This window comes from Protopterus annectens, chromosome 5.part0 (genome assembly GCF_019279795.1).
Source record: "Protopterus annectens isolate FY-2018-M chromosome 5.part0, PAN1.0, whole genome shotgun sequence".
NCBI classification, from domain to species: domain Eukaryota; kingdom Metazoa; phylum Chordata; order Ceratodontiformes; family Protopteridae; genus Protopterus; species Protopterus annectens.
This window is the reverse complement of record NC_056735.1, coordinates 527083577-527098576: the sequence shown is the minus strand read 5'-3', so window position 1 is coordinate 527098576 and position 15000 is coordinate 527083577. Positions and strand designations below refer to the sequence as shown.

At 39.8% G+C, this 15000-nt stretch overlaps 1 protein-coding gene across 1 annotated transcript in view; it reads left to right on the top strand.

The window, feature by feature from the left end:
• The window catches only part of GBE1 (1,4-alpha-glucan branching enzyme 1), a 1706938-nt gene that overhangs the window by 1039279 nt on the left and 652659 nt on the right, over positions 1-15000 (top strand). The window contains exon 7 of the mRNA XM_044071842.1: positions 9491-9589. Within this exon, the coding sequence (XP_043927777.1) occupies positions 9491-9589 (99 nt within the window). The remainder of the gene's footprint in view (positions 1-9490; positions 9590-15000) is intronic.

Below are 15000 nucleotides of genomic sequence, written 5' to 3'. Positions count from 1 at the left end.
TCTGATACCTTGTATGTTGCATGATTTTGGAATTATTAATGCATATATGAGTAAGCTATATTTGATGCCTGAACGTATCAGTAGGAGGTAACTGCTGAAACGCCTGGAGGCACACTAGGCTGTAACAAGTTAACGCAGGTCTTCCTTTTACCTTTCCAGACCCTGCTCACTCTGCATCAGACTTTGCTTGGGGAGCTGTGTCCAAGGAAGTGAAAAGTACAGGGCCTCTAGAACAAGCAAGACAAATTAAATCACATAAATGTCAGACAGCAGCACAGTGATGTGGTACATTAACAGTGGAGAACTATCTCCTACTCCTTTGCAGACTAACTGTGGTAGGTAGCTTGGGAAATAGTGACTCAGCTCAGTTTATTCCCCCAGTTATCTGCATTCTGACAGAACAATACATTGTGGCAGACAAGCTGAGCAGGACCAGGATAGACCCTCATGAATGGAAGTTGAACTTGGATGTCTTCCAGGATTTGATTTATCTCTGGAAAATTCCTCAAGTGTTTCAGTTTACATCCAGCTGCAAGAGAGAAAATTCTACTCCAGGACGCCTTGAAATCATATCTGGAAGACGTGCGTTTTCATTCCTTGGTCAGGAATGTTCCTATGTTTTTCACCCTTTTCTCTGATGACCAATGCTCCTAAAATGCAGAATGACTCCCCAGATAATTTTTTGGTGATTCCCTTTTGTCAAAAGCAACAATGGCAATTAGCACAAGCTTCCTCTCAGAACGGACTTTGTTACACATTTGTTTGATATGGGTCAGTCGGCATAATCTTAACTTGACAGCCCAGATAGTCTTTCGGCTTTTCCCGGTTAGGGGTTGCCACAGCGGAACTCCGGTCTGCAAATGATTGGCAGTGGATTTTTACGGTGCCAAGTTGCCAGCCCGATGCCCAGTCTTCGAAGAAGGCACACCCATTCACCCACACACCTACCTGCATGTCTTTAGATGTCACTCGACCACGGGGAGGAAATGCAGACTCCACACAGAAGGCACTTCAGCCGAGAATCAAATGGGCGAACCTCTAGCTGTGAGGCGACAGTGTTAACCGCTGCACCACAGCGGCCACGGCCCAGATAACAAAATATTAATAGCTTTTAGGCATCATTTTTCTGAGGAAATGCAGCTGGCATTAAAGGAGGCAAAGAAACCTACTACAAGAAAACCCTGTATTGGTAAGTGGAAAATAATTTTAGTTGGTGTTAAACCAATGACAAGAACCCTTTTAAGGCCCAGACTCGTGCTTCCTTAGAATCTGTGATTTCCTCAGTATCTGTGCATGTTATATTCTGTCCTGTCACTCTTTTATCATGATTCAGTTCTCGGACATGTGTGTCTGTCCTTAAATACTTTCCTTTCTATCCTATCTCAAGTGAAGCAGTTTTTAGAAGGGGGTTTTACACATCTGCCTGCCTAGAAGGTAGGTAGCTTTATCTTGTGGTCTGTTTCATTTTGAACATGCTTGTGAAACTGATTTTGAAGTTCTCATCTTGAAAAACAATATTACTTATTACTCTGACTTCTGCAAAAAGAGCATCTTAGTTACAGGCTTCTGTCATGAGTCGTCCCTGTCTCAGTCATAAATACAGGATTACTATGAAAACAAATACCGTATTCTTCATAAACAGCTCCAGTAGCCTTAACTTATATGTGCTGTATCCTTCCAAGGATATAACAGACGGCCAGGTTCCAAAGCTACAGGAAACCTGCCACGTACCCAAACTATCAATCAGCTCTAGCTGATCTGACTGAAAGACAAGTTTGGGCACAGAGCCCTTCAGACCTTCACAGATGCCAAAGAGTACACTCCTCTGAGTCTTTTGAGGATCAACGGGTTGGCTTATGTTTTTCTTTGCTTGGCAGGTAAGTTCGCTTTGGGGGGAATAAACCTTCCATTTTCTTAAATTCGCTACTGTTCTATTACTTTCCTCATTGGGAATGGTATTTTAAAGCTATGAGTGTTTATGGACTGTCTCGATTGTAGCATTCTTTTAAAGGGAACATTTGTTTTTCGGTCAGTTTAAAAGTAGTATAAACTAACTGAAACCATACTTTCTGTAGAGAAATTTTTCCATTGTGGTGCTCTTCTGTCAAAGTAATTTTGTTGTCTGGTAGTTTTGCCTGCATTTCCTACTTGCCTTCCCAGGGAAAGAGGCACCATTTTCCACTTGACCATGTAACAGACTGCTGGTCTCATGGTCAATCCTTATAGACACAGAAAGAAATTTAAGCAAACAGCCTTTGCAACCACAGTAGGGTAGCTATTTGCCTCAGCTGCAGGTGGGTGACTCTGCTGTGACCATTTGTTGTACTTCAGACCACTCATCTTTTACCTGGGTCCCTCTGGTATGCCACTTACAGCCACAATGGACCAGGATTAGCCAACTGTTCTGCAGTTGTTTGAGTCCCCTCAATGGGCAAGGGAGAGTAACTTTTGTCAGTCCTGGAAGAGGGAAGATTTCCCTGTTGTGTCAGATGCTGTGTCCATCCCTTTGGGTAGCAGTAGCTGCCATTAGCAACACTTTTGGCCCAATTTTTCCTGTCAAAAAGAAGCAGAAAACCAATACTGTATCTAGTCCTCAAATTTCTTTGGATAGCAGTAGTTTACTGGGACTGGCACAGAGTTTAATTCAGGATATTGATCCTTTTTGTAAAGTCATTTCTGGTAAAAGAGGGTTCCTTTTCCTGAAAATATTTAAGATTCTGACTCTGAATAGGAAGATGCAATGATGGATTCAGGGTTTTGTCCTCCGATTTCTGATTCAGACTCTTAGGGGAGACGAGTCTTTCTCTCTCTGGCAAGTTTCTCTTTCTCTGAGACTATTGCTAGAATGTCCCAGTGTTTCTAGTAGGTGAATGCTGAGGTTTTTCAGTCCCTCAGAAAATACAATAAATCGTTACAGAAGGATTTTCCAGAACCTACACCTATTTCTCCTGTCCTGTCTGCTTTAGAGGATGTGTTACTGGCTGCAATTTTCCTGATAGACAGCCAGCTGTCCCTAAAAAGGTAGGTAGGATGCATAAGGTTCCTTAACCTATTTAATATTTATACACTTTTTCCAAATCTGACCCATCAGCTTTAACCTTAGTTGATTCCACTGCTGCTAAGCACATAGATAATAACAGTCCTGCTCTTTCTAATAAGGATGGGAATATTATTGATGGGTACGGGAAAAAGGTATATTCTTCTGCAGCTTTGATGGAGACACCTGTGTCCCTCTTGGGCAGGGGCAAAAGTGCTGATCATAGATGTAAGGGTAAGAAATCGGCTAGGCTTATAAGGGCCCTATGGCCATTAGCCTAGTAACTTCCTATGAGCCTATGATTTTTAGAAGTTTGAATTGTCTGGCAGTGGAGAGGGTGTGTGGAAGGTACCCTAAATCTTTGGAAGTTGGCCAGCTAGTCTGATCCTTGGCAGGATGTCCTTTGTAGTTTAGGCTACTGCAGCTTTTTGATCATCTGCTCTTTTATGGTAAGTTTACTTAACACAACAGTACTCTCCTGAAATATCAACATGTTCTTTTAGGGCAATAAAAGCTTTTGTTGACAGCTACATCAGCTATATTCTCTGGATCTATGTTCAGCCATTGAATGGACTAAACATCAAACTGAATTCAGAGAATGTTCTTTTGCTTGAACGTTCACTACATTGAACGTGTGAAATGGGGAAAGTAACTAGTTTGCCAGCACTTACCCGTCTTCCACATGGTAGTACTTCAAACCCACCCAAGTGGGAGGCTTCACCCCCTTAACTGTATATATCAACTCCAGGACTGCACTACAGTGGGGAAAAGGGGTTTGAACTACTGTCGTGTGAGAGACTGGGAAGTGTAGGCCAAATACTTACTTCCCCATCTCACACATTCGATGTAGTGAATGTTTGATGAAGGAATGTTCACTGAATTGGGTTCGATGTTTGCTCTGTTTGGTACTGCAGTTTAACTTCAGCTTGAGTGGAATTAGGCAAATGTAGTTGAGACTTTTTTTGCTTTAACTTTGTATTTCATATTTGTTTCGGTATATAACCGTTGTGGAATAATTAGTGACGTGCACAGTCTTGTGAAGGAAAATCACCCCCTTTGCACTAAGCAGCTTGAAGAATGACCTTTCCTTCTAATTCATAAATGTAGTCACTGACCTGAACTTTGTTGAAACATTAGCAGATCTGGCAATCATGCTGTATACATTCTTTCAGTAAGCAAATTTTTAAAGCTGAGATATTGCAGAAACTCTGGAAGCCAAGGCCTTTGAAGACTGGTAATATTGTTTTTCTCTGCCTTATGCGAAAGAGGGCTTTCCTAACATTACTGTCTCAGCTGAAGTTCTCTAAACCTTCTGCATGAGGTCAGCAGTGTTTTTCCATTCTCTAAATTTTTCCTATTCCTTGGACTCTTCTAACCGGATAGCTATATTGGGGGCGCAAGTCTTCAGGTCACCAGTCTTTTCCATATGATTCCAGGTAAAATAATTTTAAATCTGAGGAGTGCTGGTTGTAAACTTTTTATATGGCAAAAATATTGTGCAGCTCAATACAGGCCTTAAATTAATACATATATCTATACCAGTCTTCCCTTTAGAACACAGTTAAACAAAGCAGATGGAAGCAAGCAACCCTGGCCCACATAATGTGAAGTAGTTGCAGTGATAATCAGGAATGTATTGTCTTGGTAGACTGATTTGCTCTTTCTTTTAAAGTTCTGTCACTTAACTGTTGAACTGTGGTGCATATGATGATTTCCTCAATCATTCTAATTCATTTTTCCTGGTTCTTCATTAAATCCTTGATAAAATGATACTGTTTCCTATACTGGCATTAGTTAAATTTAGTTTGACATCAGCATAGAGTCAGAGTGTAAATGCATCCATAAATCTTAACGGGCACACCACTGCTTATATACACTGAAGCACATCTGCTGAAGTCTAAGGATACGCCCCCACAGTATCCCTATACTGATGTCGCTGAGGGATAAAGTTGGTTATATGAGCATATCCTTGTTACCCGCGGTGGTGGTGCTGCGGTAGCATTGTTGCCTCACAGTAAGACGCTGTCAGGTTCGATTCTCAGCTAGAGCGTCTTCTGCGTGGAGACGTGCATGAATGGGCGTACCTTCGTTGAAGGTTGTGCATCAGGGCTGGTAACTCGGCACATAAAAATCAACTACCAATCATTAGCGGACCGGAGTTCTGCTGTGGCGACCCCTAACCGTGAAAAGCCGAAAGACACAACAACATCCTTGTTAAATATTTATTAAGAAATGTATCACATAAACTAGGAATGCCAGGGGAAAATCCATAGCTGCTTTCAAGCTGTCACGTGCCAAGATGCATGTATGCACATCATCAATACAGTTTAATTACACACTAGACTTTCTCTTCAATAGTAGTAAAACAGGTCATCTAGTCAAGTTACTTTCTCCTTTACATGTGCGACTCTCATACGGCTGCTAAGACAATTGCAGGCCTGTAAGATCTATTGTGTGCGTTTTATATATGGATACAGATACAAATGCATAGATATGTACACATACATATGAATATTCATTCATACACATGAGTTTAAGTGATTACAAAGCTATCGATCAGTTAAGATCTTTTACAACCTAGCCATGCATTCCCAAAAAGTTTATATCCCTTGTGTTCTCTAACTATGAATAACCCAGACATCTGCATGTTACTCGTATCCTTAATGGACAGATGTGCTAAACCAGGGGTGAATGTGCAGTTTCCCTTCAATTTGTCCAAATTAAAATTGAGCAGAGTAAGAAGCTTTGCTTTATGTAGAGAGGAAGAAGATTTCAGAGTAGTAGTGTTCTTTGCAATACATACCTACCTATCCCTTAAACATGTTCCATTTATGTTGAAGAGAATAAGATCTTAAATGACTGTTTATGCTACCATTGGACCCCCAGGTGGGCAGTAGCTCTGAAAGAAGTGGGTCAGTTGAGGCTCTGTAAGCAAGGCAGTGATTGCCCCTGTAAGATACCAAGAAGAGGGTTGGGGCTTTGACACGGTCACTGTAGCTTTTATGATTTAGGACCTTTATTTTCTTGGTGAGAAAGCGTTGTGGTTCAAGTTGTGCTAAGTTCATAGTTATGTGCTAGGTTCTCTGCCCGAAGGCATTTATAAGCCTAGCCAGAACGTGTTTGCTTTCGCCACCCCCTTAGATTAGTTTCCTGTATCTTTGTCCCAGTAGTTTTCTGTATGTACATTCCACTACAATTCTGGGCTTTCCATTTTCTCCTTTTTTCAGTATCACATTCTTTATATTCTTCCTTTTTTTAACACTTTTTTACTTTGACCTGATTTTTATCCATTTCTAATTTGATATCCTCACTTTTCTGATCAGCATTTACTAACTAGAGCAAATATGTCATCTTAGACTTGTTTTCTTTATGGTATAGACATTTTACTGTGTCTGCCTCAGATGATGATGAATTTGTATGCAATCATGAGACAGCAGCCTTATACATGAGGTAAATTTCAAGGAGGCCTATGCCTCATCCAGACCAAGGGATATATATTCAGGCCAAACAATGGTTCTTGCATATAATGTGATAATTATAAATCAGTTTTTTTGTTTTACTAACATGCTTATCTAGTGCTTTTTCAGAATCCAGTTGGTCATATCAAAGCTGTAAGTTAGAGCAGGGAATGCAGGTTGATTTACAGCTTGAAGCTTATTCCTAGATATCAAAGAAGTGTATAGTATTAGTTTCAATCTTCTAAAATATTTCTTACTAAGCTTTGTTCACATCTGTTCATGCTGTATTTGCTGCCCCTTCATCTGTTCCTACATATCTATATATTCCCTCTTGTGCAATTATTTTTATACCTCATTCCTTCACAAGGTTTATATTTTCTGGTTTATTCAAATTTACTGCTATAAATGTCGCTTTAGCATATTTGTTGATACCTAATTACATTCTTATTACACCTTTAAAGATTTTAATGACTTGTGGCTGAACTTGTCATATGAACAATTCATACTTAGATAATCCACAGAAGGCAGGTGACATGTCTTGACAAGATTATTTTCTTGCAGTCAGACTGAATCCATAACCTAAGCTAAGTAAACAGTTTAACAGATTTTTACACCTTTGAGAGCAATTTCTCCCATTTTTATGGTTCAGTTTCAAAGTGGTTTGCCACTTTTTTATAGTAATTGCAATATAACTTATAATTGTGTAGTGACTCTTGTAGATTTGTGAGTATTCTATAACCCATGAGTGAGGAATACCATTAAATGCTTTTTTTTGTAGTCTGTCCATGCCATACTGAGATTTCTGTTCTTTTTTCAAGTCTCTCTTATGGCTTTGTTTAGCTAAAGATGATCCTTTGTTCAATAGGGATCTCTTTTTTTCCTCTTCTGTTGTAATGTCATGATCTAATTTTATCTAGATGACTATATAATTGGCCTGCATCAGTTCCTGCATATAGTTTATATGTTGTTTTTGGAAGACAATTTATTGAATAATAATTCTTAGGGTGATATACAGGTTCACTTTTTTAAGTATGAGACTGTGCGCCCACTGTAATCCAGACTGATGGCAGTCATTTCAAGGTGCACCTATGATTATTTTATTGTCAACATTAAATAATGGTGCAAGGATTTTAATAATTTTAACCACATCTTGGCACAGTGAGTGCACCTTGTATGTTTCAGTTGGTACCCTTTCTTAACTTTACCTGAGTAACCATCTTCATTCCAGCTCATACCCTCTGTATTAGAATGTACTTTTTTTGTCTATGGTGTGGATCCTCTGATGCCTTTTCAAAGTACTTGTTGGACAGATAGCCATTGCTTGCTACCACCTACTTTCGACACTCCTATATGCCCCCCCCCTTCTAGCCAATATAAATAAATCTGAACTTAATAGACTAACAACCTGTTATAATCACATTGCCAGGTTTGCTACAAGCCTGCCATTCAGAACCCACCACTCCATCAATCTCGAACAGCTTGGATGGCTGGAATTTCCTAATCTTAAGTGCAACCTGCTGATAATGGCTAACAAAATCCTCTATAACCCAGACAATACTCCAGCCCTTAGAAATTATATCCTCCCCCATAACAACACGCGACTGCTCCGCTCATCTAATAAGCTACAAATACAGACAACTAAAATTAACAATGCAGCTGGCATGGCCCTATTTGCAAACTCTGTAAGTAGAATATGGAACATACTTTCAGCTGGCATGACCATGCTCTCCTCCCCATGCCAATTTAAAGCCACAATTAAACAACATCTGGCATTAAACTGGCTATGTCACTGACAAGCCTGGCTAAGCCAACAACATGAATGTAATTTACTTATCTAATAGCTATTAACTTCTCCTGACTATAACCGGGGTTATTTCTATCCTGTATACTTGTCTATTCAATGCTTAACTATGTACTTTTGGAAATAACCTACATGTAAATTTGTACTATTTTAGTCTGAATGTATTTTTTTATCTGCATTTTTATTTTTATCTGCATTTCTATTGTAATATTATTTTTATTTCTGTTTTTTTTTTTTTTGTTTTTTTTTCATTTTGTGTTGTAGTTGTATATGTTTGGAGCTTATCTCCCCGGGCCTCCGCTGTAAATGGACTTTGATCCAGTCTGACTATCCCAGTCAACAAATGTATAATAAATAAATAAGATGCATATTGAAAGGGTCATTCTACTCTGTGATTAACCATACTAATTGCTGAATGCAGTGAAACGATCACATCCATAGAAATAGAGGGGATCCTACGTTTAGCTATGATGTGATGAGGGGTTTTGTTAATGTTGCATTGAACGCTGAGTCGTCCCAGGGCATTATCCTAACTAAAAGTATGGAGGTAAAATATTTTATGAATATAGAGAAACCCCCTTTTTTAAACTGTTATTTTCTCTCACTTTTATTTGATTATGAACATGTAAGCTATATTTTTAAATAGCTATGGCAATAGAAAATCCAAGACCTAAACTTGTCCATGAACCAGACCACCTACCCAGTTAGACTAGTAAAGAAGCAAATTTTTGAAGCAACACCTGCTCAGTTTGATGGAAATCATTGCTGGCTAGCATATTTACATAGGAAGAGCTATATAATGAGTTACTCAACAAAAAAGAAAGCTGCATCATTTCTGGTGTCTTTTCAACTAACACAGATTTGCATTGGAATTAACTGCCCCTCCCTCCCCCAAGTTCTTACAGTGTGTAGATCTTTAAAAACAAAAGCTTACATGTGAAGGTAGCACTTCTTGGTGAAGGCATTTATTCAGGCAAATAACAGATTTGGCTGTGTGGTGCAGCTGTTTTTCTCTTTAGCAGTGTGTATTTACCACGTTGTGATGTCTGCTCTCTCATTTTGCCTTGTGGTTGTTAGCATATCACAGCATTATTAGTGAAGGTTTCTTTGAAACAGGAATATGTGACATTTTAGAATTGAATCTGTCTGAAAAAGAACTAGAAGCATGACACACTTTGTTTTTGTTTGTTTCAGGATGTTTCTGGAATGCCTGCACTCTGTATCCCTGTACCTCAGGGAGGCACTGGTTTTGATTATCGGTTAGCCATGGCCATTCCTGACAAATGGATTCAGGTAAACAACTATATAATTTGGCATTACTCCTCAAGTAATTTATTCTGTACATTTCCTGTAATGTTTGAATTGGAATTTGTGCATTTGTCTTCTTTTGTGCTATAGTTAGCACAAAGATATCTTGTGATGGGAAAAACAAAATGCCTCACAAATATTGTAGTAGCACGCAGGTTGGTTACAGAGACTTTGCATATCATCTGTGAATTCATTTTGATTGGAATCCTGAAATGCTTCTATCTATTTGAATATCCTTTCCTTGCGGTATAGTTAATGTGTAAATTCATGTACACAAGCAATTACTACACTGGGCTCTAGTACATTAGCATTACGATTCCCACTATCAGCGCTTCCATTTCCCAAAGCCTGGATCTTTCCTTGAAGAAATTGCAGGAAGAACTGAAAAGAAAGAGCGTACATCTCCAAAACCTGCTAAATGAATCTGGCATACTCTTAATTACAGAAATAGAACCAGCACAGATGTTGCATGTTTTACCTCAGACCGCTGTTCAATGTGCCCACTGCTGTTTTGGCCAGAAATTCCATGGTCTCTCCATCACTCATGCAGAGCTTAAAGCCTCCTTTGTGGCAGTCTGGTTTCCATAGCAAAATGGAATTTGAAGGTATAACTTTCATAAATCCACTATTTTAAGAATGTGTCATAAGCCAGACAATATGGAAATGATCAGGTATCCCAAGGCCAAATCAGTTTAGCGCGTACATTATTTATTGACCAGGAAAGTCCATTGGCTCAGAAACCCATTTTCAGTGGAGGCTTGGGGAGTAAAGCTCCACGATAAGTAAACTAACTTCAGTTGACAGAAGATAGATAGTTATAAAATTTTAGAAAGCAAGACTTTAAATTATATAAAAATATAGACAACAGTTATCACATCCTAGCAAACTTTTTTGCAAATACTGTATCACCTTGAATGTAAGGACATCTTTGTAGAAAAAAAAGAAATATTTAATTAATTTTAAGTACTTTGTTTTAAAACTGAGATGTACACTAGTACCCACTCACTATATTTTTTCACAGGGAATGAGTTTGAGAGAAACAGGTGAATTGGTTGTTATAGCTTTGGGCAGAAGAGCAATGAGGAGAAGATTATGGGGGTCTGGTATTAAGGGAACAAGAACATGTGCGGTTGTTAAGATAGCTTTTTAGTGAGGATTTATAAGCATTAAGGACCCCCAAACTGTGCACCGTGTCGCCCTGGGGAACTGCGGCTTCCTCACAGGGGCGCCGCAAACTAATAAGCTGCAAAACCTTGGCCGTCGGGTAAGTGAATGCCTGTATGAGTGTGTGCATCTGTGTGAGTGAATGTGTGCATGAAAGCAAGAGTCTGTGTGCGAGAGAGAGATCGGGATAGCGAGTGATGTGTGAATGAATGAATGCATGAATGAATGAGAAAGTGATGATGTGTGAGATTGGGAGAGTGAGCGATGTGTGACTGTAGGTATGAATGAGGAAGTGACTATGTGTGTTTGATCGGAAGAGAGTGCAATGTGTGAGTGAATGCAGGTATGAATGAGGAAGTGGCTGTGTGTGTGATTGAATGTCCAGATTTGCCTCATATTTTTGGTGTGTTCCTCCTAAAATCAATACTTTTCTGGCAAATAGTTGAGGATTTAAGTCATTAAATAATGACAAACATTTGAGTTGAAGACTCCACATCCTTCAGAGAATTCATGCTAATGCAAAACCCATTATTCTATCAACTTTCTAAGTTTGTAAGAGCAATATTTAAAATCTGTCCTTATTTGTCCCCCCATCATTTTATGCTTTGTCCAGATTTTTTGCTCAAAATCTGGACAAAGCCTAAAATGATTTTTGGGGGGGGGGGCAAAAAGGAGCAGATTTTAAATATTGCTCTTAGTAACTTAGAAAGTTGATAGAATAATAGGTTTTGCATTAGCATGAATTCTCTGAAGGATATCTCAAATGTCTGTCATTATTTAATGACTTCAGTCCTCAACTATTTGCCAGAAAAGTAAAGATTTTAGGAGGAACACATGAAAAATATGAGGCAAAAATCTGGAAATTCTGCGAAAATCTGTACAGTTGAGAGGTGTGAATCACACACACAGTCACCTCCTCATTCATACCTGCATTCATTCTCTGTCTCTCTCTCACACACACACACACCCTCCTCATTCATAACTGCATTCACTCGCACATCCCTCTCTCTTCAGATATCACACATACACACAGCCACTTCCTCATTCATACCTGCATTCACACACACACACACAGCCACTTCCTCGTTCATACATGCATTCACACACAAGCGCGCGCACACACACACACTTCCTCATTCATTCACACATATATCTCAGTCTCCCGATCTCTCACACACGCACACACACACTCTTCCTCATTCATACCTGCATTCATTCACACACACAGCCACTTCCTCATTCATACCTGCTCTCACTCTCCCGATCTCACACACACACAGCCTCTTCTTCATTCCTGCATTCACTCACACATCGCTCTCACTCTCTCAATCTCACACGCAGCCACTTCCTCATTCATACCTGCATTCATACACGCGTGTGCACACACACACACACACACTTCCTCATTCATACCTGCATTCATTCCCACATTGATCACAGTCTCCCGATCTCTCACACACACACACACACACACACACACACACACACACACACACTTCCTCATTCATAACTGTATTCATTCACACACACAGCCACTTCCTCATTCATACCTGCTCTCACTCTCCCGATCTGACACACGCACACAGCCTCTTCTTCATTCCTGCATTCACTCACACATTGCTCTCACTCTCTCAATCTCACACAGACAGCCACTTCTTCATTCATTTCTGCATTCTCTCACTCTTGCCGCAAACTAATAAGCTTAACTGCAAAATAAACTGCAAACTGTTCGCAAATTATTTTGCATTTAAGCTTATTAGTTTGCGGCACCCCTGTGAGTAAGCCATTGCTCTCCACGGCGCCACAGTGCACACTTTGGGAATCCCTGAAATATGCACTTTATGCATACCACGGGGGGGGGGGCTTGGGAAAACCTGGATTCAGCAAGGGAGCAGAGAATCAAAAAAGTTTGGGAATCTAGATAAGTAATAGATGTTGGTAGAGCATTCCATAATTTAGCTGTGGAATAGGAGTATAGGCTTTGTCCTGCTCTTTTGTTTGGTTTTGTTCAATTGTTTTTGTGGACTGTATATTTTTATACTGCATGCAGAGAGAAGTTCATGCCACTGATATATGCACTGAATAGCAGATGTTTAAGCTGTAAAGTTAGTAAATGCAAGCAAAGTACAAATTTATAAAAGCATGCCAAATACCAGTGCAAAGTGCATATTTAATGTATGTGTTAAGCAAATAAGTCCTAAATCCTGCAGCTGGTTGTAGAGACATGACATGAAGCTAATACAGAAGAACTGTTGAAAGTGAAACACCCAGCAGCTAGCATAATGTTAGTCTTCCAGTGAAGTTGAAAAGGTGTGTGTGTGTGTGTGTGTGTGGGGGGGGGGGGGGGGGAGTCTTGGGTAAAGTAACACCCAATTACTTACTTTTCTCGTGCTTCTGATCCCATTCAGATATAAGTGTTACATGCCATTAGGATTTGGAATATAGGGTCTGTCAAAGCCATAACTTAAGAATTGTGTGGCCTGTGTGGTGACTGTCAACATTTGAGTCATATTGTTAAACAGATTATATACTTGGAAGCCAAGAGTTTTTTTTTTTTTTTTCTGCTAAGGGTAGGATATAGATGCTAGTATACACCAACAGCAAGGAAAACAAAGGTCTTGGAAGATGCACTACAGACATTCCAGCCACTGATCTAATGCAAGAACAGCCAGCATCAGGAGGGGGTACTTATACTTTTTGGGGAAACTGCAATCTAATACCGGAGGTTTTTCCTGACTGTTTCACACTGAAGACAGACAGCTGTCATTTATCCCTCCTCTTTGATGCGTTGCTGGCTGTTATGCAGGCCAAGTTGCTAAAGACAGTAACAACCAGAAGCTGTGCAAAACTCGTGCGCAGTCTTCCCCTGCCCAACTTTGTTCCCCTTGCTAGACATTCCACTTTATCAAAAATGTTTTATGAAAGGAGTTGCTAAACCGTAAGAAAAGATCTCATACCACAAAAGGTTCACTTACTACAATTTCTCTTTTGTGCCAGTAAAAGGCAAAGTACCTCTAATGCATACAAGAGCTGAGTGACCCAATTCTGTTCCCAGGTGGTCTTTCCATCTGGTGCCATAAAGTCAATTCTTCCCTGTCTGCAAGAAGGAAACAAGATGTGTACTGTAGACTTCCAAGAAGGCTACCTACTTATCAAGATTGCCATGGGGTCCAGAAGGCTTTTGCTTCCAGATAGGATCCAGTCATTAGTTTCAGATGCGTTCATTCAGCCACACCTTTACTCTGTTTATCAAGTGTATTTTTTTAGTTGTAGCAAGTCAGAGGCTACAAAATGTGATGATGTTTCCGTACCTGGCCAGCTATTTGCCACGCCAACTGCAGACTGACTATAGCACAGGAATATTTTTTGTCATTTTTTTTGTCCTTCGTAATTGTGAACACTGCAATGTTCTGGATGGCTCGTTCTTAGAAATCAGTATTCCTTGGGAGCACTTTAATGTTCTTGCAAGGCAGAACTTTCTTTAGGTAGGATTCTTTCCAGTAAAATGTAGTGCAGAGTCTTAGCATTTAATCATCATAGTTCAGTTTCTTATGGCACTTTGATGGCTACTGTCTACGTGGTCCTTCATGGCACATTCTACATGAAGATTATACAGTGGACTGTGAAGGTACAGTTTTCTTGGTTAACAGATCTGACATCTCAGCAGATGCAGATCTGGAAGGAGTGAAAATGCATTGGTGGTAGTGGTTCTACACTATACACTGAATCTTACAGTGGACAGATCATTCATAGGTTTCTATCCCAGTACTGGCTGTTACTGTTGGGCGTCTCTACTGTAGGGTGGGGTGGAATTGTCAGGGGCTGGATATTCGAGGTGTTTGGTAACAGGTGGAGGATAATCTCTACATCAGAGTTCTGGAATTTAGGTTGGTTCTCAAACTGAAGGTATTCCAGTACTCCGTGCCTCCACAAGGTACAATTGAATCCACACTGACATCATGGCTGTGATTTGGTGTATATAAGCAGGGAACAAGGCCTTCTTTGGTGGGTAATTGTTGGTATTTCATTTTCTGATGATTCTTAATGTTCAGTTTGTGCACATACATGCACTTGGTAGAGTTCATCTGCATTCCAGGCCAGTGTTCTTTGTGACTTTACATGCTAGGCAAGGGTGGTACACTAACTGCCATACTACTTAGCACATATCTACATCTTTTAATCCTGACAGGCTTCAGAAGAAAATTTCATTAAGGCTAAAAGGCCGAAAAGGC